General features: G+C 32.9%; 2 protein-coding genes and 1 long non-coding RNA gene across 4 annotated transcripts; all 3 read right to left on the reverse strand.

The window, feature by feature from the left end:
- Positions 1-6,222: 6,222 nt before the first annotated feature.
- On the reverse strand, positions 6,223-7,764 carry LOC140774527 (uncharacterized). Of its 2 annotated transcripts, XM_073117558.1 has the most exons (3): positions 7,674-7,764; positions 6,947-7,487; positions 6,223-6,827 (listed from the first exon to the last, which is right to left on the reverse strand). In XM_073117558.1, exons 2-3 carry the CDS (start codon positions 7,464-7,466, stop codon positions 6,379-6,381), a joined length of 969 nt encoding a protein of 322 aa, XP_072973659.1. In that variant the 5' UTR covers positions 7,467-7,487; positions 7,674-7,764; the 3' UTR covers positions 6,223-6,378. The 2 variants fall into 2 exon arrangements, with proteins under 2 accessions (XP_072973659.1, XP_072973658.1); XM_073117557.1 differs by lacking the exon at positions 7,674-7,764 and having other exon boundaries at positions 6,947-7,652.
- Positions 7,765-8,535: 771 nt separating this feature from the next.
- LOC140774227 (kinesin-like protein KIN-7L) lies at positions 8,536-14,685 on the reverse strand. The gene is made up of 15 exons (XM_073117130.1): positions 14,425-14,685; positions 14,261-14,350; positions 14,063-14,181; positions 13,873-13,986; positions 13,707-13,788; positions 13,574-13,641; positions 13,385-13,462; positions 13,141-13,283; positions 12,592-12,694; positions 12,425-12,505; positions 11,824-11,892; positions 11,692-11,751; positions 11,418-11,570; positions 11,000-11,278; positions 8,536-9,130 (listed from the first exon to the last, which is right to left on the reverse strand). The coding sequence occupies exons 1-15, from the start codon at positions 14,567-14,569 to the stop codon at positions 8,735-8,737; spliced, it is 1,980 nt and encodes a 659-aa protein (XP_072973231.1). The 5' UTR covers positions 14,570-14,685; the 3' UTR covers positions 8,536-8,734.
- Positions 14,686-21,618: 6,933 nt separating this feature from the next.
- On the reverse strand, positions 21,619-22,213 carry LOC140774569 (uncharacterized). The gene is made up of 2 exons (XR_012106616.1): positions 22,026-22,213; positions 21,619-21,890 (listed from the first exon to the last, which is right to left on the reverse strand). It is a non-coding gene; the product is annotated as an uncharacterized lncRNA (long non-coding RNA).
- Between the last annotated feature and the right edge of the window lie 457 nt (positions 22,214-22,670).

Genomic DNA, 22,670 nt, shown 5'->3' on the forward strand with positions numbered 1-22,670 from the left:
ATTCAAACATAATGCCAAATTAATAATAGTCTCAATCTAACACAGAAGATGTCATCTAATAAGGAGAAGAAGCGATCAAGATGATCCTCTCACAATATTTTAGAATTACAAGAAGTGAGACTTGATAAAGAAAATACTAAACAGAAAGATGAATTCAATCCAAAAGTTCTTTCTTAGAATTCATGCGACAACTCTTCGCTTATCTATCTCATCTTTTATTATGATGTAATGTATCTTAATCGTAGAAAGAGTTAAAAGGTATAAACATTATTTTCAAATAAGAGTTCATGCAAAATTAGATTCGATTCCTCCAAGACTGTGCCAACACTCGAGGCAAAATAACTATTTCTTTGGGAGTGGTTTGAATGTCCTTCACAACCCTAAACACAAGGACTTTTAATAATATCGTTCGAAGCCCCCCCTCGAAACTTTTAAGTGCACATGACATCACAAAAGTCTCTATATAAAAGTACCTATGATATAAGAGTAACCTACAAATCAACCATTGTATTTTATTTTTATTTATTTATTTATTGGTTATAAGCTTGTAAGTATAGACTAAGAAAGAAATGCTAACCCTCTCTATGATAAATATATTATACAATTTGACTAACCATCTCAAAAAGTGAGCCATAATAAGTTTTAATCATGGGCATATAACATTAGAATGTAATCTATCAAATATCAACCCTAACGTTTAAAAACTCAATTTCTAAGGTATGACGGTGAATTCTTCGGGTGTTTTTTTAAAGGCAGTGCATTTCTTGCTATTATAATTTTTTTTTATAGGTACCAATTAAGAAAAACATAACCAGTTTTTTGTACTTTTAATTTGACCCTATATTTTCATTAGCTCACCAAAAGCAACATACTCGAAGCATTTTGTGGAAATATAAGGACAAAATGATTCCTATGATTTAACAAAAAAATAGGAGGGCCAAAAAGATAGAAGGTATAAACACTAATAAAGACATCAGCTCCAAAGTCTTACCTCCGGGGTTCTTCGCACCTGGGCAGTAACAAGGATGCAAGAGAGATTTAAAAACAAAAATTGCTTATTGGTTTAGATTTTTAGATGCAACATGTGTATATGTATGGGTGCAAACGACTGAACCCTAAGTGAGTCGGTTCCAACTCAAGTTCGGCCAGAATTAATATTGCACCTAGTTTGGGATTCAAGTTTGGCTCAACTTATCTTGAGCAGAGCCTAACCCCGAATCGAGCCTATTTTCAAGTCGAACTAGATCGATCGAGCTAGAACTGAGTCTAAGCTTAAAATTAGATAATTTTCAAGCTCGCATTAAACTAAGCTTATTATTCTAAGTCAAGCTATAAACTTTTCTAAACTGAACTAAAAACTTTTTTTATATATATATATATATATATATATATATATATATATATTAAATTTGAGTCGAGCTTAAGTAAATTGGCTCAAAGATAAAGTTCAAACTCACCTCAACTCAAGTCGAGCCGAGTTGAACCCAATACAACCAATTAGATGACTCCATAACGTGTCTCTATTGCTCACCACCTAATGTGTCTCCAGCAGTACTTTGTAAGACAAACATAAGACTGAAATGGATATACTCTCAACTCAACCCTGCACAGAATTGTGTATAAAAAAAATTCACAATTGGATTGGGTCAGTGTTTAACCATCTTAAAATTTCTTACAGTGGTCTATTTTGCCAAGGGTTTCTGACCACTTGTCACATTCTATATAAACAAAAATATAATCAAAATCTATGCAGGATTTGTTGAACAATGAACACGACGTGTATTAATGGTTAGAGATGAATCCAACTCAAACATTATCATCTACAGCCATACAGTTGACAAAGTTACAAATGCAGTTAATGAAGCCTTCAAAAACCATGTAGCTGATGAGTGATGATGCTTTCACAGCAAACTATATATATATATATATATATAAGTTTATGAGGCTTTAATGAACAACTCCGGCAACTTTAGCCTATATCCCATGTGACAAGGTTTCCAACGATTGCAGCTTTATTCAGCAACTTGTTGTCCTTATTATTATTATTAAGATTCAAATCTTATAAGCTTGATATACATAAGTTTATAAAAGAAAATAGAATATAAACCTCTTACAAGCCCCAGTACTTAGGCACAAACATGATGTTAGTTTTTATAACTGCTAAATTCATGATAAATTAAAGTCATTCAGAATGAAAGTGTCCTAGACTTATTTGTAAGAACTGTGGCACAGTACCTAATGATCAACAAAGTAAAATGAAGAAACTCGAAGCACAATAGGTTAGATGTATGAAGAATGGTTTATTGGCATAGAAATTTCAAGTATCGAATGTTTGAAGATTGTTGGAATGAATTTGGAACGTTTCTATCCGCGTAGCAAAGTGGTCGAAGTGTTTGAATCTCATTTGAGTAAGTATCGAATAAATTTCAACATAATCAAGAAGTGAACCGAACGACAATCAACATTCTAACATGGTACACAATTGGATGGCTTACTCCAATCGGGATTGAAATATTGTAGAATTAATTTCTTTTCTTTTTGGATATGTAGAAAGGAAGAGCTGTCTCGAGGGGTTGTTATGGAGATAAAGGTTAAATCCAAGTCAAATTAGGTATCATGAAATACCATATTTCGCAAAGTTTTGTGATCCCGTTCAATCAGCCTGACTTGAGTTCCAGGTACGTTTCAACGGTCAAAAATCTGTTTTTGTATCTTGGAACGACTTTGAATGATCTTTAGGATACATTCTAACGGTTGAAAATATGTTTGTATATCTTTAAACATTTTTCAAAGTGCATTCAAATACACTGACTTAAGTGTTTTAAAATTTAAAAATCAAATTTTAAACTTATAGATATGTTTATATATATATATATATACTTAAAATATTTTGTATACACCTGCTAACACTAAAACCCAACAATATCAAAAGAACTTGTATATATATATATAGTTCATAGACATTCCATTTTATCATAAACTTGGCGAGTTTCACATACAAGGTGGATTAGTCTAAATATAAGTAGATCTATTACTGATAGCCAGCAATAGTGTTATTTACTCTGCTGCTCCTGTACAAAATTTTAATATTCAAAAACAACCACGTCTAATGCATTCCTCAACAATTGGAAATATTCTTCAGTTGACTTCATCTGCTCATAGAATTTAAGTACCACTGAACACGAAGCTTCTTTATTTCTTTTTTTAATTAAAAAAAAAACACCGATATATAGATGGGTTTTTGCTCATCTGTAGACAAGCCAAAAGCATTTGAAGTAAAAATAAATAAAAATAGTGAAATCCGACATCTACTGGATTTGTACTATAATCCGACATTTAGATTTGCCCATATCTTTAACCTATCACTGTTTAGATTTGCCTATATCTTTAGCCTTTCACTATTAAGATTTGCCTATATCTTTAGCCTTTCACTATTTAGATTTGCTCTACTTGCCTACCACCGACCTCAATAATGTTTATACTATGTATCACTTCCTGGTAATTTTATATTTTAAAACAGATTGATAGGAAAATGCTGGGCCTTCAAAATAATCGACAATCAAACTTAGACTTAATATCTAGCCGAGTTTGATCATGAGTCCGCTCGATAAAACTCAAAAATAATAATATAATATATAATATATATAAGTTTGATTTAGACTTAAATTGATGATCATAATTGTTTATTTATTGATTGTCTCGTTTAGATTCGAGCACAAAATTAACTCAAAATAAAACTATTATAGTTCAAGCTCAATTAGAATTTGGCTCTAATACTATGATAACTTAGTCTAAGTTATCTATTTGGATTCATCCCAAATAGGATATAATTACTAAGCTTAGAGAATATAAAAACTCACAAATAAAAACTGGATACAATTCCTGGATAGCTACAGACATCAGAGAATAGTACCAACTGCAGACAACCTCTCTCCTCTTGGGAATAACTAAAGGAAATCTTCTTCATTAAATAAGCACACTCAATTCTGACCAAGGGATTAATTTACAAAGGAAGAATGGAATTAGAATAAATCCCTAATCTCAATCCATAGTGGCCTAATAATGATGAGGATATTTTAATAGAGGCTCTTTCATAGTTGCCACTGAAAATCTTTTAAACAAAGATAATATAATTAACATTGGAATCTTGCTAAAAAAAAATAAAAAAAAATTCATTGTATTGCATCAATTGCATGATTGGGTTCATAATTTTGATTTGTCATTGATTCCTTCTACTTGAAAGGAAGTTTGTTTTTTGAGAAAAATTCAAAGGAAGTTTGTTGAGCACTAAATTATGTGTGATCTTAAAAATCTCATATCCTTTTGAGCAAAAATAAACAATGGCTTAGTTTGGATTCTTTGCCCTTGATAAGATGGACATCCAACTACCTACCACATGCTGCTCTTGTTCATGATTGTGACAATGAAATGGTCTAATATCATCTCATCATTTCTCTAAGTTTCATTAGAAGATAAACCTAGTAGTTAAATTGCATCTGTTATAAAGGAAAGATATATATATATATACACACACACACACACATATTTAACACCATGTAATATTCTTTCATTCAGAAAAACACTCTTTAAGTAAACCATTATTAAGGAAATATTTCACTACAGGATGATTTTAGAACACTCTCTTTTTGATATCTTTTCATCGATTTTAGTGTGCGAAATGAAATAAACATGGCTTGAACCATAAATTCTGTAGAGATAAAATATAACTCTTGTCAAGATAGCACCTAGATAGTTAGGTAGAGAAAATGTAACTATATATTTATCAAGATAGCACCTAGATAGTAGATAATAGTGCTACCAAGTTCTGCATGGTATTTTATGTGAGAGATGATGCATTTCTCTACGTAAAAAAGCACATCGGACAACAAATAGATAGGAACCTATTTCACTAGTAAATACAAGAATGGGATTGATTGAAACACTATGGCAACATCAAGGAAACTGTAACCATCCATGCACTATTATCTACTACTATGTGACTCATTATATATATATGTATAAGATCACCCAGACGTGCATATCTATGTCAATCCATTAACCCTTTTTGATTATGATCATATGCAATTAATACGTGCACATGGTTTGGTGGAAGAAGAGAGAGTGACATGTAACGCAATGTTGGTTCCAACCAAGATATATATAATAATACTAATATGAACATTAAGTAGAATATGAAAAATAAAAATTTGGTGACCACCGATCGCTAGCGATATTAAGTTTTTAGAACAACCGGTGAGTTTTAAATATTGTTAGACATGCATTGCCAATTAAATTAGAGAAATATATATATTATCTATTTTCATATGCTTTTTTCTATTAGTTAATTATTTTAAAAAATTTCTCGAAGAACCATTTTGTTATTAGTTTATAAAAAAAATTAAGAAAATTTGAGGATTTTCTTTTTTAATCAAAGTTGAAGATAAAATAAACATTTGGTATGTTTTGTTATCATAGTCAAAATGTCATAAAAAATAAATTTAAATATTTGAGTGTGGTTAACCCATTAAAAGAACTGAGCTTGTCCTCTTACTGTTGATGTTTCAAGAGCAATCCGTAATAATAATAATAATTATTATTATTATTACTTGTTGTTTATATTCGTCACGAAACATGCATGGATATGACAGGTAGTAATGTATATCCAGTAGTAGTTTTATAAACTCATACCTAACAGTGATATAAGTTAGATATTTAGTACTCTAAGAAAAATATTTAACAAGAAAATTAAAGTTTGTTTATCAGACGAAACTTTTGGACTTAGAAGCCGTATCTAAATCCACATCTGACCCATTTTGGCTTCTTGCATAATAACTTTGCTCTTCTATTTCAACAACAAAAAAAAAAAAAATCCAAATTTGGTACTCCTCCAGCAATAATGACAAATAGGTGAGAAGCATCAGGCCCATTAGGTCTAAAATAATTTTAGATATTTAATGAAGTAGGCCATGGTATAAGATTCAACCATATAAATGCCCTTATGCAACTTGAAGTGACAAAAAGAAGAAGAGTTTTTTTCTATATAAAAGTAAACTAACAGTTAAATTTTGATCCACTTAATAGGTAAATGACAAACAACCTTACTTTGAGTACATTTTTACCAATAATTAAGGGCATCTTTATCTTTTCATCTATTAAATGATTCAAGTTTTAATGTATAGTTATCAAAAAGTAATTAGAAGTGTATTCACCCATAAAATACATTTTTGAAGGGCATGTACACAGATACAGGTTTTAGAAGGGTATACAGGCAAAAGACCCAAAGGAATATTGAGTATATGTTAGTCTTAGAGCCTTTCTCCATTCATGAAGCCATTGAAGCTATTGAATATGACTATGATTTTATAGTTATAAGTAGGATTAACATCTCTTTGCTGTACAATTTAAGTCTATGATGTCTAACACTGCTTCTTCCCTGAGTTGTTCAAAAATGGAAGCTTCAATCTTAGTTCCAATCTCCCTTATCTGAGGCTTGAATTGGATCCACTCCTTGCTGGAGTTTGATAAGTCTGAAGCTATCAACTGGCTTATCCAGGCTTCATCTGCTTCCTGGCTCTCCCATGAAGGAGCCTCCTCGCAGAAGAACTTCTCGGTCTTTGTGGGGCTCGAACACTGATGCTGATCCCAATTCCTCCCCTCCACTTCCCTCACACAATCCAAAACAAGCTGTTGAGGTTGTTCCAACTCATCGCTTTTGCTGAACTGATTGAAAGCAGGAGTGTACGCTGCCTCAAGAAGCTCTTTGAAGATGTCTATAACTTTCTTTGGAGAATCTAGACTTAAGGTTCTTGATGACTTCTCTTCTTTGTCTATAATCCAAAAGGAAACACAATACCGTAAGGACACATGATTCTTCTATAAAGGATTGGATCATATCCAAAAATAAATAATTAAGCTTAGTATCAAGGAGGGAAAAAGAAAAACTCACTTTGGATATGAACTGGAGAGCTCTCATAGCAATGCAGCTCTAGCACTGAGACAGGGCTGAGCTGCTTTGGGTCCTCCTCCTCCTCCTCCTCCTCCTCCAAGCAATTCCATTCGTGCCCGGCGTCCAATTCATCAGTGCAAATGCCTCTACAACACGAAAGCTGGTCCCGGGTCTTACTTCCAGTTTTAGAGAAGCACTCAGCCAAACATGGACTTCCAATCTCTGGAGCCATAGAGTTCCAATTCAAGGCCTTCCTCACATGCTTTCTGTGCAAAATCTTGGACAGTACGCATCTCAGCAACCCACCTTTCGTCCTTTTGAAGCCATTGCTTGTTAGCCTTTGCAGCCTCCTGCTTGCGTTGCCAGGCCAACACATGTTTGCAGCCTGAGCTTCCAGCATCCTCGTTGAATACCCATTCTCTAGAAGATAAACATCTAAGAAGAAAGGCTCCTGCTGTTCTTCTAGTAGCTCAGACAAACGCCTTCCTCGTGCCGACGGCGACGCGGAAAGACACGCCATTAGACCTCCAGTTTAGAGGTTCTGAAAGAAAAATGAGCAAGATAATTCAAAGGAAATTAAGGGGAGATGAGGTGAGAGGTCTAGACTGGTTTTAAGGAATGAGAGATGGGGAGATAGAAGAGAGTTAAATAAATATTATCCAAACTCAGGAAGAGAATGCAATGAATGAAAAAACAAGCAGTTGACATAGAGGAGAATCTATTGTACTGTTTAAGATTTGTTTGGTTATTGTGCATGGGTCCTTCCTGGAGGGCAAGACGCAGTAAAACCAGGCTACATCAAATCATCAGGTGAAAACCCATTCAATAGTTGAATGGTGTCCTATGAGAAATTAAATGATGGACCAGGAATAGCCAAAAGAATACCTCACCAAAAGAATCCTTTGGTTTCTTCTGCAACTTTTTCTTCAAAAGCATTGTAGTTTGATTGAAACTCTTAGCCTGATTGGTTGCTTTCAGTCCTCCCCCATGATTTGGCTTAGAGGATTTTTGGCCCCCACTTTCTTTTCATAGTAAACAATGGACCCCAGAAATTTTGTCATGCACTTGGAGCATCCATGTATCCATTAGCATAGAATTTGATCTTTGGAGAAGGTGGTTTGGCTGCTGCTATCATAGTAGCTCTCCTTGTCTTTTAGCCCTCTTCAGTGCTCCTCTACTTACAGTTTACATCCAATCCCTTGCCTTTGAGAAACTTAAACAATTGAACAAGATGCTTCACCCCTCTATATTTTAAACTCCCTTCTCCCTTGTATTTGTCTGCTTGATGGGTTGAAACCCTTTAAAGAATCTGCTCCTACCTGGGGACCATTTCATGTTCACGAATCCTTGGATTCTAGTGGCAGAGGTTCCAATGTAGTAAAAGAAACAAATGGGCAATAAATATAGCAGAGTAATGTTGATGAACCATTACTACCATTGCCTGCAGAGACTCGTGAGTGAGTGTACGTGTTATCTCCCTGTTCCAACTTTCACAGACCAACAGGAAAGAGAGCTTCAGTACTTCACTTCCCATTCATCAACTTGAAAGATAAAGTGAGATCACTATTTTATTTGCGCTTAAGAGAATTACCAATTAAACTCTTTTACAAAACCAGGATAAACACATATAGTGAATTCAAGTATCATTATACTCTCGAATGAGAAAGCGATTAATGTTATCAACTGAGATAGATATTCAGTGTTACTTCAGACGGGCCATAAAACAGAAAAGAACACAACATGATCGATTGATCAAATACAGAATACATAGCAAAGCTACTTGGTTTTTTAACAATCATAAGCTTCAGGTATGGCAACTTGTGAGGCTTTGAGGTTTTCTACCATAGCCTTAGATTTGGTGTAGAGGGATGTGAGCAATCCTTCCCTCTGAGTGAATGCCATACTGAATAGCCGGATCTCTTCTTTAAGATCCTTCATCCTCTGTTTTTCCATGTTCAGCTCTTTCAATAAATCCTCCTTTTCACTGTAAAGGATTTCTACGTCCTTCTTGGACATAGAGAGATCTTGAATTAAAGAAGTATTTTCCTCTCTCAACCGATTGCATTCCTGTTCCAGCATTGAGCATTGTTCTTTTGAGGCCTCAAGCTGTTGTCTGTCAAAGTTGCACTCATTTTCCGATCTATGGCATCTCCTAGCATTAGCATCTTCTTCCAAACATACATCCTTTGAACAGAAAAAACAGATGCAAGTCAGCTAAGCTGATAAGGCCCCTCATTTCATCCTAACAATCTATGAACAAACAGACCACTGTCAAAAATATCTACATCAAAAAGTTCTCAGCAAATGGTATACAGCAAACATGTTGGCAATATAGGATAAACAACAGTCTCAAAACACATCTAATGATGGCAAAGAATCTATCAATGATTGCCAGATATAAAAATGTTAATTTTAGATCTAATGATGTTCAAGGATGTAAGATAAATATTGATCCAATGAACAGCCAATATGTCATATGATATTCCTTATAAACTATTTTCCCCTGAAAGTTGATCAACAGTCTCATGCCACAAAAGTGTGAAGAATATGTTTAAAGTTGATTATTTTGGATCCATGTTTTCTATGAGACTATTGGATTAAGTCCTAAAATATCCTCAATGTTTACTATGTGAGAGACTATTTTATCAGTGGATTATGCTGCCATGTGGCTTGGAATGTTGAGTTTTATGAGATAAATATTACAAATGTAGACCTTGTACACATCGGATCACCTATTTGTACAGCCATTTTCATGTGCCTTGCATGTGGATCTTGGGGAATGACAATTGGCAAAGACAAGTCACAAGGAGGCTCATGAAACCATATATTATTGGTGAATGCTGGATGAAGATTCATCAGATTGGACTTCTATCATGGCTGTATTCAAGCAAACACACACAAATAGGTACCCGAATAACCATCTTTATGTCTCGGAGACACCGAATACCATCGCATATAGGAATCATATCTAACCAAATTATGAACTCCTTACAGTAAGTCGATGAGGTTCTAGTAGTGACTCTTGTATAACAAATCCAACGGCCCAATATTTCCCATATAATACATGTTCATTTTTCTTGACCCTTCTTAGTTTTATTCTGCAACTTTTCAGGATTTTATTGGCACAGGAGTTATCCTACATTTACCAATTTGGATATCTTCAAACCTATCACGCATGAAAGAACCCTAGATTTTCTAAATCAACCTTTTTACCCTTGTTCTATAAATTTTCTAGTCTACATTGAAGCTGGATGTATTCTACACTTGTCAACTGAGATAGAGCTTTAACTAACAGTCACAAAGGACTTTAACCTGAAAAATGTATGAAGAACCAAAAGACGTGTTCATGGAGCCCAAGGACAGCAGATTTAGGCCTCATAACTAACATACTTATGTATTAATGTATTAAGCAAGTCGCCCTTTGCTATGAGCTGCCAATAGGCGTAAGTCAATATAAAAGTTAATTATATCAGCAACTACAATAATGATAATTATAATGATTCACTAAAAAAATAAAGAATCAGCTGAAAATTAATGCTAACGTGATGTGAAATATAAAGGTGCAGTGTCAAGGAGTGATTTAACATGTGGAACCACCAAGCAAACATCACATTCTGCTATTGCATAAAGATGCAGCCCTTCAATATCATCTATGTGATATTTAAAAACTTGTGTGAATTTGCACAAAAACGTCAATCTAAACAAATACCATGTGCAATCAAAAGATAGTAAACAATTTTCTATAAGTAGGACTTTTTGTGAACTTGATTAAGCATTCACATCTTTTAATGACAACTTAATGATTGCACAAGTGCAACCAAGTTTTTTTTTTTCAATTAGCATATAATAGGCTTTAAGTTGTGAAAGAACAAGAATATTTGACATGACTAGGCAGTTGTATAATCTCAGGAGTGAAATGGAGGTAAGTTAACAAACAAGGAGAAAAAGTAAATGCAAGGTATAACAGAAACAAAATTATGAAGAAAGTAATAACATACATGCACATGATGCACATCCATAGGAGAAACATACTGATGAAGAAAGTTGACTTACATGTGATATTTCACTTAACGAGAAGGATTGACATTTCACATTAGGTGTCATTTGAAGCATATCAAGATCAGTTATGCATCCTTTGTTCAGCCGCATCCACAAATCTTCATCAGCTACATTTGCAAAATTTTCAGGGACGGGACTAGAATCAAGTTCCTTTGAAAATATTGACCGTTGCACAACAAAACCATTTGACATTTGCTTTAGATTTGGAGTTTGGAACACATCTGAACACGACATGCTTACTTCATTGCATATACTCTTTAGACCGACATTTTGCTGCAATACATGTATGTATAGCTTGTTATTTACAGCAGCGCCATATGTTTGCCATCCAGCAGTGAAGTCATGCAAGAGAACAAATTCTGTACATGCTTCCACAGTAGTGTTGCCTATACTTATCTTCAAGATAAATTACCTTAGCAGAACTAGTAGCTCGATCTTCTGATGGAGTAGCAATACTTAGACTGTCTATCTTCTTTTGTTGTTCTGCTATGCAGTGCTCTAATGCCTCGCGAGATTTTCTTTCTTCCTCAAGTTCCATGGCAAGCTTTTCACGCTCAAGTTCAGACTGACATCAGGACAAGGAATATAAGGGACTACATTTCATAAGATATTATAGAAAAGAAATTGCAAATTTAAGTCGTATATTTTTGGCACTATGCAAACCATAGGATCAGATCATTATCCACCTTGTGCATGTCATTCCGCTGTTTTAAAATCACTTGTTCCAATACTTCAGAATGAGATCCCTGAGAAACAGAAAATAGGTCAATATTTACTTTATTGTTCTTCTACCTGAGATTAATGAAAAAACAACTCACCTGAAGTTTTCTTCGAAGTTCTTCTATCTCTAGCTTTTGCCGTTTCAATAGCGCAGCATCAGTTAGAATCTATTAAATGACCAACACTTATTAGAGATAAAGCAATAAATTCACTGTATAGATAAGGATGTAACAGAAAAAAAAAAATTGAAATACCATAAGATAATAAAGATTAATATTTAATAGTTAATACATTTAAAGAACCTTGATTGTGTTTATTAATGTCTCACTTCATACAATCATTCAGACTACTAAAACAAACAAATGGATGTATGTTGCAACATTTACCAATCATTTGCTCGTGACAAAAATAATCAAGTTCAATATACGCCCTATATAAAGTTTCTTGAGAGCATCACCATTTGCGATGGTTAGGGCTTGCCCCAGGCCTCGTTGGCCTGGATTCAAGTTACAAAATAACCTCTTCGATAACAGAAGTAAGAACATGTATAATACTACAACTTGGTCCTTCAATGTCACTGCATTAGCAATTGTCATGTGCACCGACACATCTTCATTAAAAATGTGAAGATGTTTTATTTTCCATTTTTACTATTGTTCTCGCAATTTAATGGCATGAAGTCAGAGGATTAAAACAGACCTCATTTACTTGAGCACAGTTTGTAACACGTTTGGCTCTGCTTGCAAATTGAAGAGTCCCTCTTGTTTCCTCAATGTGAACCTATAAATTTCAATCAGACAATAAAAACTACAAAGCAATAACCAAGAATAAGAAGCAAATAAGCAACTAAAATATCTAAGACCTACCTCCTCCGGTGCAACAGTACAGATTACTGAAGTCTTGGCATTGCCACCAAGTGCAGATTGCAGTATGCGAGTCAATTTACTATCACGATATGGAATATGTCCCCTACAATGCCATTATCTCTCGTGTCAAACTAGTAGATCATTCATACTTTATCACATAACTTCATATTTTTATACTTAATGATAGGATCAAATCATCAAAACTGCATAGAATTTATGAAGAAATCCAGGGGCTTTCATATGTAAGCTCATTTCAATGAAATATAGCAAATAGAAAGTAAACTAACATAACAAAGTTGTGGATGTTGTATGTTGCTGCACTGCATGAAGAAATAAATTGCTATCCTCATTTTCAATTGTAATAAAAAGAAGGTCAATATGGTTTGAATGAAAGATAAGGACTTGACTGACCTATAACCCATTAGCAATAAAATTTAGAATTTTAAATGACTGTTGGTGCTTTCTGATACGGAACACTAGCTAAGTTCGGAGAACAGAAAAAAAAAGTCCCTGTTGCGAGCTATATTGTTAAATGGAAATTTGTAATACCTTTGTTTTCCATTTTCACTTAGCTTGTTGATGACATTACCAAGAACCATCAAGCTCTTGTTGATGTGCTTCCCTTCCTTCAGACGTACTCCTCCAGCGCCCGTCTTAGCAATCCGTTCTGAGCCAGCTAAATCTACCAAGTTCTACATACCAGAGAACCAAATTACATCAGAGAAAAACATCAGCTATTTTCAGCTATTTCAGTTATTTAAATGGTTGCTAGAGGAAAAAAGATATTACGAACCAATACAGATACGCGTATAGCATCTGCATCCGAAATATTGTCGGAGGAGATCAGATCCTTTGCACTGCTTTCAATAACCTATAACCAAGAAAAGACATTCGTTTCATTTCAAACATTATCAGATGCCAATAGTAGAAGAATAGTATTTGTCAAAGAAAAGCAAAAGTGACCAGAGATTAGAGCATGTACCATCCTAAAAATGGTATGCGATCTACTGCTCCTTGCATTCATATTTGTTTCCCCAAAATGCCTATTTGCTGCAAAATGCTAGTTTCTAAGATCAATTAAATGTGGATGGACCAAAGAGGTAAGCCAATTATACCTTCCCCGAGCTTAAGAAGCTCGAGCACTTGTTCAGCACTATTCACGATTTCCTCCCTGAGTCCAGCCACATAAACCCCACGCTGCAATCACAAATAATTCATGCTTAAAACCATTATGCTCATCAGTGATTGTCCAAACTCTCACTTTTAATAGCAGGAACTCACCTCCAAGCTCTCATGGATCGGAAGCTTTTGGTTCCCCAGCGTCAGCAGATCATTGATCTCCTCGTTATAAATCTCCATATATGAAACCCTAATCAAGAACTCCCTATCCGCAGTCTGCTCACAGAAACCCAAGATCAAACAAAGAAACGATCATAAAACTGTCAGAAAATCACTACTTTTTATTGAATACCATATGGGCAGTGCAGAAGACATCTTTAACTGCTAATGGAATTATTCCCGCGTCCTCTTCGGAGCCATTCATGGTAAAAGTCTTGCCGCTACTCGTCTGCCCGTAGGCAAAAGCCGTTCCTGAAGGCAAGAAAAACAACCACAGGATGCAAAAATTTCTTGGAACAAGAATCAAATCAAGAAAAGGTGGAAATTTTACCGTTGAATCCATCGACGGCGGCACGGATCAGGGACTTGATGAGGAGATCGTAGACAGCGTTGTTGGTGGAGGTGTGGTCGAACACGTGATCTGACAGAAAGGAGACGGGAGGCGTGGTTAGAGAGGGGAGGAAAGGGTGGCGAGGTGGGAAGAGAGAAAGTTACCGAAGGCGAAGGAGACGCCAGAGATTGGGGTCCCGAGAGGGCGGTGGAGAGAGATGCGGTTGTCGTCGATCCTCCATTGGCGTTCGCAGATCGAATCGGAGGCGACCGAAGGGCGGAAACGGACGGCGACGGAGATCTTTTCCATGGAAGAAGGGAGATTTAGGCTTTTAGCTCGCTCGCTCTCTCTCTCTCTCTCTCTCTCTCTCTCTCTCTCTCTCTCTCTCTCTCTCTCTCTCGTCTCCCTTCTCCGGGAGCGGGCGGGATTATCCTTTGAGTTTGGTTCGAAAAGATGGTCTGGACACCGTCGGTGAGTGTTAGAGGAATGCCCTCGTCTCAGGTCTGGCCCACTGAAAGCCCAAATAAATCTAATTATAGACGGCCCGCTAAGATTATCATAAATATTATGGAAAAATATAGGGAAATTGATAATAAAATAAATACCTGTATTTTGCTTTTATTATTATTTACACTCTATCTTATGGGTATTTATCATTCAACCCCTCTATTTTGGGTTCAATCATCAAAAACACCCCAATGTTAGTTTTTTCAACTGAAATTAATCATATACACATTAGTTAACTTAACTATATATAAAATAACCAAAGTGTTTATCACTACCGAGTTAAGAAAATAATAATAATAATAATAATAATAAAGTCAAAACTTAAGATACTTTTATGAGGGGTAATTTAGGCATCTAAATTTTTATATTTGTAAAATTAATAAAATATTTTTTATTCTGTCATGTGCTGTTAGGTTATGAACTATAACCGTCTAACAGTGATAAATGATCTAGTATAAAAAGAGCATAATGCCCAATAATAAAATAGGTTTTTTTTATTATATAAAACTCTTCAAGTCTTATAATCTTTTCATCTCGGATCTCTCACTTTTATAGTCAAGAGTAACACAATGCAACTTTTTATAGAAACTTATTTTTACTTTTTAATTATGGATAAATAAAATGCCAACTCTTCCTTAGTACATAGGCACTTAAGCACCACTAAGTTTTTAGCAAAATATATAGTCATCCAATCTAAGCTCCAAGATATTATGTTGTTGAGCCATTGCTCCTAACTAATCGTCACTGATTATTACTTTAAGCCGCCACATTGCTCCTCTAAGCCAACACGCACCACCGAGCTAATTGAGCAAAGTCAAATTGCCAAGACAAATAAATATTGCTTGGAGTTGGACTTCAACTTATGGCCTCTCACATGGATATCCTCCCAACTTTCTAAAGTTTGGTGATAATTTTACTGTTAATTTTGGGAGAAGGAATTAAAGATTATACGTAAATTAATATATGATTATATATGTATTTGTCTCTTAGTTTAACTTGTTAACGAGTTAAGTGTATCTCGTTCAAATGCCCTTCTCATGTTGAAAATATTTCGCCATTTGGAAAATTTTGTTCAAACTGATTTTCCGCATTGGAAATATATTGCTTTTTGGAAGATTTCATTCGAATGGATTTATTTCCTTCGTACAGAATTAAATTTCGTTTGAATGGATTTTAAACAGAATTCCTACAACACTATTATTTAAACTGAAATAGCTCCAATTTAATTACCAAATAGGAAGAGGTTGTACAATTGGTTTTTACAATAAATCTAAAGAGTTTACATTATAAAAAAACTTTGCTTTCTTACAAACTTGTTAATCACAAAAATTAATAAACTCTCTACTTTGACAATTTGGTGACAAAAATAAAGTTATCTTACAATCAATTTAGTAGTTTAAAACACAACCAATTTGAATAATAGGTTCTTCATAATATGAAACACCACATACATGCGAGGAAGATTAAAATAAAAGATAGATAACTTAAATATAGCATGTATATATATTCTTTAATAAGCAAACATGTTAGTTAAATATTATTTTAATGAACTGAAATATATATGCTCCTTTTGTCACAAAATTGACAAACAAATCTTCCATTTGTATCACAAAAGATAAATCACATAACTAATATTATGATCACAAAATTATGCAAGAGAAGAAAGATTATGTATGTTTAAATGCCATGAGAATGCATTCGAAATCCAGAAATAAAGCCAATCTAACATAATTAGAAATACACATAAAAGACACCCGATAAAGATTTTTTAAAAACAAATTCACATGAACTCACATATGAAACAAGACCGGTTATGTAAATTCATTTTTAATTGCACAACAATTCTAAAATTAAAAAAAAAATTGTTTTTTTTTCAAATCAAACATATTGGTGATACTGCCTAAATCTCTAAGTCTCTCAATGTTAGAATATAAAATATAAAAACCATCATTCTCTAATAGTTTAAATTTTTAGAGCAGTTTGTGAGTTAATAATATGATATCAAAGCTAGATGTTTAGCTTTGATATCATATAAAAACCATCGTTCTCTAATATCATTTTCATTTTGCTTAAAAATATAGAACTCTATCCATTTAAATTAAATCCACTTCTTGGGCCTATCAAAATGATTTAGCTTACAAGTGGGAGACAGGTTGGCTGGGGGACAGCTGGAATTTTCTATGTGAACGGGTACTCACAAGTCAAACAAATTTCATAAAAACATTTCAATTATCATAATTACCACCATATTATTTAAAATATTATAGTTGTCATTGAAATAATTGAACTCTTTCAAAGAAATCACCTTAACTATACAAAAAATTTCCGCAACACTTCTAAGTGTAATAGAAATAGTTCAAAATACTTATTTTAGCACAAAAATTATCTAAAACATTTCTGTAGTACTTCAGAAATTATTCTGATCATCTATATATGCAATGCTTGTTGCCTAGGACTGTCAGAAAAGCTCACTGGCTCGCGAGATTCGGGAGCTTGGCTCAAACTCTAAATGAGTCGAGCCGAGTCAAGCTAAAGCCAGTTCAGCTCGAGTATGCTCGATATATGATATGTGACATGATTATATATATAATAAATTCAACATGGTTTACTTCCTCACATGCTCCATTTATTAATAAATATTTAGTGTTTAGATAAAATATCAAATAAATAAAGTATGCTATGAATCTTACCCAAATTGGATTGTTTAAAACAAATTATCTTAACTAATTGTGCTATATATAACTTATAAAGTTTATATATATATATATATATGTGTGTGTGTATTTGTAATCATCTCACATATTATATATCAAGCTTACTTGAACAAACAAACTATTTTGACAACCCTACGTATACTAAGGAGTGATAGGTATGTAATGCCATAGAAAAATAATATTTTTATAGTTGATAATAGTAAAATTTTATACTGTATGAAAAATATATTTTTATTTTATCTGAGAACATGTGCTAATTAATATGTTTAATTATACTTTACCCTTTTGTACTTTGACCTAGTATTAGTTTACCCTTGTATACTATAAAAGCGTACAAATAGCTTTCTAAACTTTTGAAAAACTATAACTAAACCTATATATTAAGCTTTCTATGAGTTAAAACTCACATACCAAGCACGTTAATAGTATGTTTTTCTGTTAGATAGGCTAAATTACCCTCATGAAGGTCAAAAAAAAATAATTTTTGGACTTATTATCTCCTTCCTTATGTTGCCTGCCCCTATATTCTTCCAAGAGGAAAATAAATTTTTGAACAATTATGCAGAAACCACCACGATAATAATGGTCTTGTTCCTGGTGGCGTAAATGACCCAGCTTTGTAACTTCTTCATGGCTTAGATGGAGAGAGAGAAGAAGGGGAATTGGAAGGAGGAAGATGGGGTTTTGGTGAGGGAAGAGATGGAGAGGGATGAGGCATGGAGGGACGGAAGGAGTTGGGTTTTAGGAGAGAGGGAGGATGGATGAAAGAAGATGTTGGGAAAATAACGAGGAGAGTGAGAGGGAGAAGATGAGAGAAGGTGTAACTAGTAAATCTTGGGAGAGATGGAATTCGTGGATTTAAATTTTACTTTATTATATAATAAAATCTAGTATTTATTCTAACTATAAAAGGATAAAAAAGTAATTTTAGGGTATCTATTAACAGTGTTACGGGTTGTAGTTAATAAAAAGTCTAGAGAGATATTTGTATGCTTTTATATAATGGGGTAATATAATAAAAGTATACGGGGCAAAGTATAATTAAGCCTTAATAATCATATTAAAATATTTACACTTTTATATATTTATTTTTTTTCTAAATTTCTTATTTTATTATTTAAAGAAATAAACATTCGATTAGGTTAATACATAGTAATGTATTATTTTATCTTTGAATTTGATTTGATAATAATTGGTTTACTAATATTATACTTTTAATGATCTTATTACATATAAAAATTATTTTATCGTATTTTTATTATATCAAATTAAATATTTATTATTTTTTAATATTTATATTAATTTAATAATATAGATATTTGAAAATAGTATTTAATAATAATACTTTATAATATGTACTTATTTTTCATGGAATATTACATCTTTGGCATTTATAATTTTAAGTTCAATTTTATTTTTTAGTGTAAAACAAAAAAAAACAAACATTACATTATATATATATTTTTATTATGTCCAACTAAATATTATTATTATTATTATTATTATTATATGAGATGTATTACATATATAAATAAGTGTTTGAAAAGATGTTTGAGGAATGATAGATGTGTGATGAATTATGATAAGATATTTTAAAAATTTTATAGAAAAATTAAGGGTAACTTAGTAATTTAGTTAGCGTATGATACAAGATATAATTTTAATAAATATTATGTATATTTTAGAATAGTGCTATTTTAATATTTATCCGTTATTTTAGAATAAGTAGTTGTATTTTAGTATTAAGAAAAAAAATATTTCGAAAGTGATAGGATAGATAACGAAGTAAGGAGGACACAAAGTATAGAGTCTTCCATATTGCATAATTTGGCACTTAATTTGGTCTTCATAGAGAGTCATGATTCACATGCACAATTTGAGCCCATGCTTGAGAGAAAATGACAAAATTAAATGTAGATTTATTACTCTCACACTCATAAATGAATAAAAGCTTTCAAAGTAATCAATAACCTAAGTCACCAATTCTTTCTTAGCCCATACTCAATTGGTACAACTTATGGACCTTTGGTAGCTTCTCAAATTATGGGCAATGTTCTTTCTTAACTTTATTAGATGGCTATAGGAGATTTTTAAGCATCTTGCTCTACTTAATTAGATAATGAGGATTTAGATCCTACTCAATGGATTATTAGAGAGCTCAAAATGCTAATTAAGCAGCCTCCCCAAATTTACTCTTTATTAACTAATTACCACAATGAGTGATAGTCTTATTTATTCTTCCTCTTCTTTCATTTTCATGAAAAAAGAGTAGTTATTTACTTATATCATTTATTATGAAGTACAAGTTGGAACTCTTTTGAGCCTAAGTTTTTAGCTTATAATTTTGTTAACAATATATATATATATTGTCTCCCTAGGGTGTATGTACAATTTTAGATGTTCAAACTAAATAAAATTGTGTTTTTTGAGAGGTATGTATACAAGAACAAAATTTAAGAGGGTTATACATATAAATAAGATATATAAAGAAGAAGAGAAAAACTTTTATAGAATTAGCTGTAGTATCGCCAATGCAGTAACGTTAAATGATTCTAGAATTAATATTAAGCTAAATTAAACTAGGCGCCATGAATTATGACCTAATACCACTTATAACCATCGGAGAAAACAAATATGACATTAAAAGTTTAAGTTCCCCTAGACTGTATAATCTTCATAGAGGATTATGTTATTGTTATGGTCCGATCGTATGGGTTAAGTTAGTCTAGTCGGTTGAGTCGAGTCGAGTCAATTTAATTTAGTTAGTTACATTTATCTTATTATTTTAAATTTTAAATAAATTGAATAATCAGCATGTAGCTAAGATTTTTATTTATATAAATATGAGTGGACATGTGTGGATAATAACTTTTGAATGAATATGAATTTAGCAAAATTATTTCTTTTAATATTTATCTTTTCATATAGTCATTAGATCGTAATCGTAGAAGCCTTCTAATCTTTCAAATCCTAGCCATCATCTTCTTTCAGCGGCCACCATATTATATGGTCGTCCACCACCACTCTTGGTCATCTATCACATCGACGATCACTACAATATCAGATATTTATTATTATGTCTTGTTCTAAACTTTTTCCACTTTTTTATTTTTATCTTTCATCCTAATCTCCAATTTAGGTAAAACTAAAGCCATTAAAACCCTAACTCACGAGATTACCACCACCTAAACTTTCAAAAAAAAATTACGTCTAGATCAATCCAGATCTAATTCATAATAGTTGTTGACGAAAAATATAATTTTATAAAATTGCCTTTCACCATGATGCATATTGATAATGTAGGAGAAGGGATGGAATTTTAATATAGACTGTGAGGGAGAAAAATTAGGAGGGTTTGAGGGGAAGAAAAGTAAAAACTATTAGGAGAGGGAAATAGGAGAGTGAAAGAATATATATATATATATAATGAAACATCTGAACATTATTACTTTTAGGAGGTTTTTGGTGTCACATTTATTTTTTTCATCAAAAGATCTAAATGACACTGGGTCATAGCTTAGGAAGTTTAGGTGTAATTAAGCCATAATATTCTATATTCACATGCTACAGAGAAGTCAACTGAGCATCTTATTCAAAAAAAAAAAAGTGACCATGAACTGGTCTATGTTCTTGTTTGTTATACTCTTTCTTCTAAAGAGACAAATGTTAAATGGCAGCCAATGAGTGGGACGCTTAGCTACTCCACCCTTCAGCAACTTGCAACTATAATTAAGAAGGTAGCAAGAGGTCTTCATATTAGTATCCTGGCCTAGTCTTCTACCATGCAAAATTGATCAAAACACCATATGGATGAATTAACTTAATGATAATAAAAGTAAAACATAGGATGATTTTGATTTACAGTAAAAAAAAACCTCCATATTGGTTCATATCTCCCATAAAACTTTATAGAATTAATGCACATAAACTACAGGACATGGATTTCAATCTTGCAAACCAATACTTCATGCTCTATTATATCTTCTCTCTCTCTCTCTCTCTCTCTCTCTCTCTCTCTCTCTCTCTCTCTATATATATATATATATATATATATATATGCATCTAAGTCAAAGTACCTCTTTCTCTAGACAAAAGTACTCATTCAAATATGCAAGGTACTGCTCAGAGAAAACATAATGAACAAACTCAACTAGCAAATATCATAGTTATCCTATAACAACTTTGCTATTCTAACACAAGACAGAGTTAAGAACAAACACATGGAATATATAAGCAAAAATTACAAATATATATATATATATATATATATATTTCTAGTTGTGCTTGTTCTGGGTATAGATGTAGTCAGTGCTAGCAGCCAGAGTTCTCCTAATCAAGCACTCCTCTTGACCCTCTTCATGATCACACCCTTCATCCATCTTCTCAGAGCTAGTCTGATCCTCAAATCCCTACAAGCAAATAAGAGGCCTCATGGTATACTGAAGTAATAGATCAAAAAACAAATTAAGTGGCTTTAATCTTTTGTTATCATAAACAGATTGGATGATATATTTATATATATATGTGTGTGTGTATATATATACCTTTCCTTGGCCATTAATCCTTTGGTCAGCTGGCTCAAGTCTCCTCGCCTGGCTAAGGGAGAGGAACAGGAGGAGGAGGAGAAGAGATACAGCAAGGAGGGAAGTATACTTATTTGATGACATGATTGGCTTTAGAGAGAAGGGGAGATATGCAAAGAGATTTTGGTAAGTGGGGAAGAGAAGAGAACTGGAGGTCTTAAATAGATGCCATAAGCGGATAAATATATATAATCCTTATACGTTATTTATGTGTAGGAAAATTTTGGTAGGCCCGTAGCTAACTGTTCTTTCGATATAGCATATAAAATTAATTTTATACTTCTTTTTTTAAAATCCATGCATATTTTGTTATATATATATAGAGTGCATGTAATTTATATCTGTCCATGCACACTAAAATTTATTATTCTAAATTAAATATAATTAAATTGTAAAAGAGCTTTGATAGCTAACTGTATGACTTAGTTGCATAATTATTATTATTATTTTTTTGCATGTTAACCGCCTTCTAAAATTTCTTATATATCCTTCTAAATTTTATCTCTCTCCTATAACTTTTAAAACTCATTGTTTTTGTATGGATATCTTTTAAGTAATATTTGGCGGTTATAACCTAAATCTTAATAATTTGTACTGTGAATCGAG

Source organism: Typha angustifolia, chromosome 13 (genome assembly GCF_048772165.1).
Source record: "Typha angustifolia cultivar Huaian chromosome 13, ASM4877216v1, whole genome shotgun sequence".
Lineage (NCBI taxonomy): Eukaryota > Viridiplantae > Streptophyta > Magnoliopsida > Poales > Typhaceae > Typha > Typha angustifolia.

Excerpts from the sequence above, each read along its gene's own strand:
- LOC140774227 (XM_073117130.1), bottom strand. The coding sequence starts at position 14,569 with ATGGAAAAGATCTCCGTCGCCGTCCGTTTCCGCCCTTCGGTCGCCTCC. Across the intron at positions 12,695-13,140 it reads AGTGAAAATGGAAAACAAAG|GGGACATATTCCATATCGTG; the intron begins GTATTACAAATT and ends ATGGCATTGTAG. Across the intron at positions 12,506-12,591 it reads GTACTGTTGCACCGGAGGAG|GTTCACATTGAGGAAACAAG; the intron begins GTAGGTCTTAGA and ends TGAAATTTATAG.
- LOC140774527 (XM_073117558.1), bottom strand. The coding sequence starts at position 7,466 with ATGGCGTGTCTTTCCGCGTCGCCGTCGGCACGAGGAAGGCGTTTGTCT. Across the intron at positions 6,828-6,946 it reads CTCTCCAGTTCATATCCAAA|ACAAAGAAGAGAAGTCATCA; the intron begins GTGAGTTTTTCT and ends TTTGGATTATAG.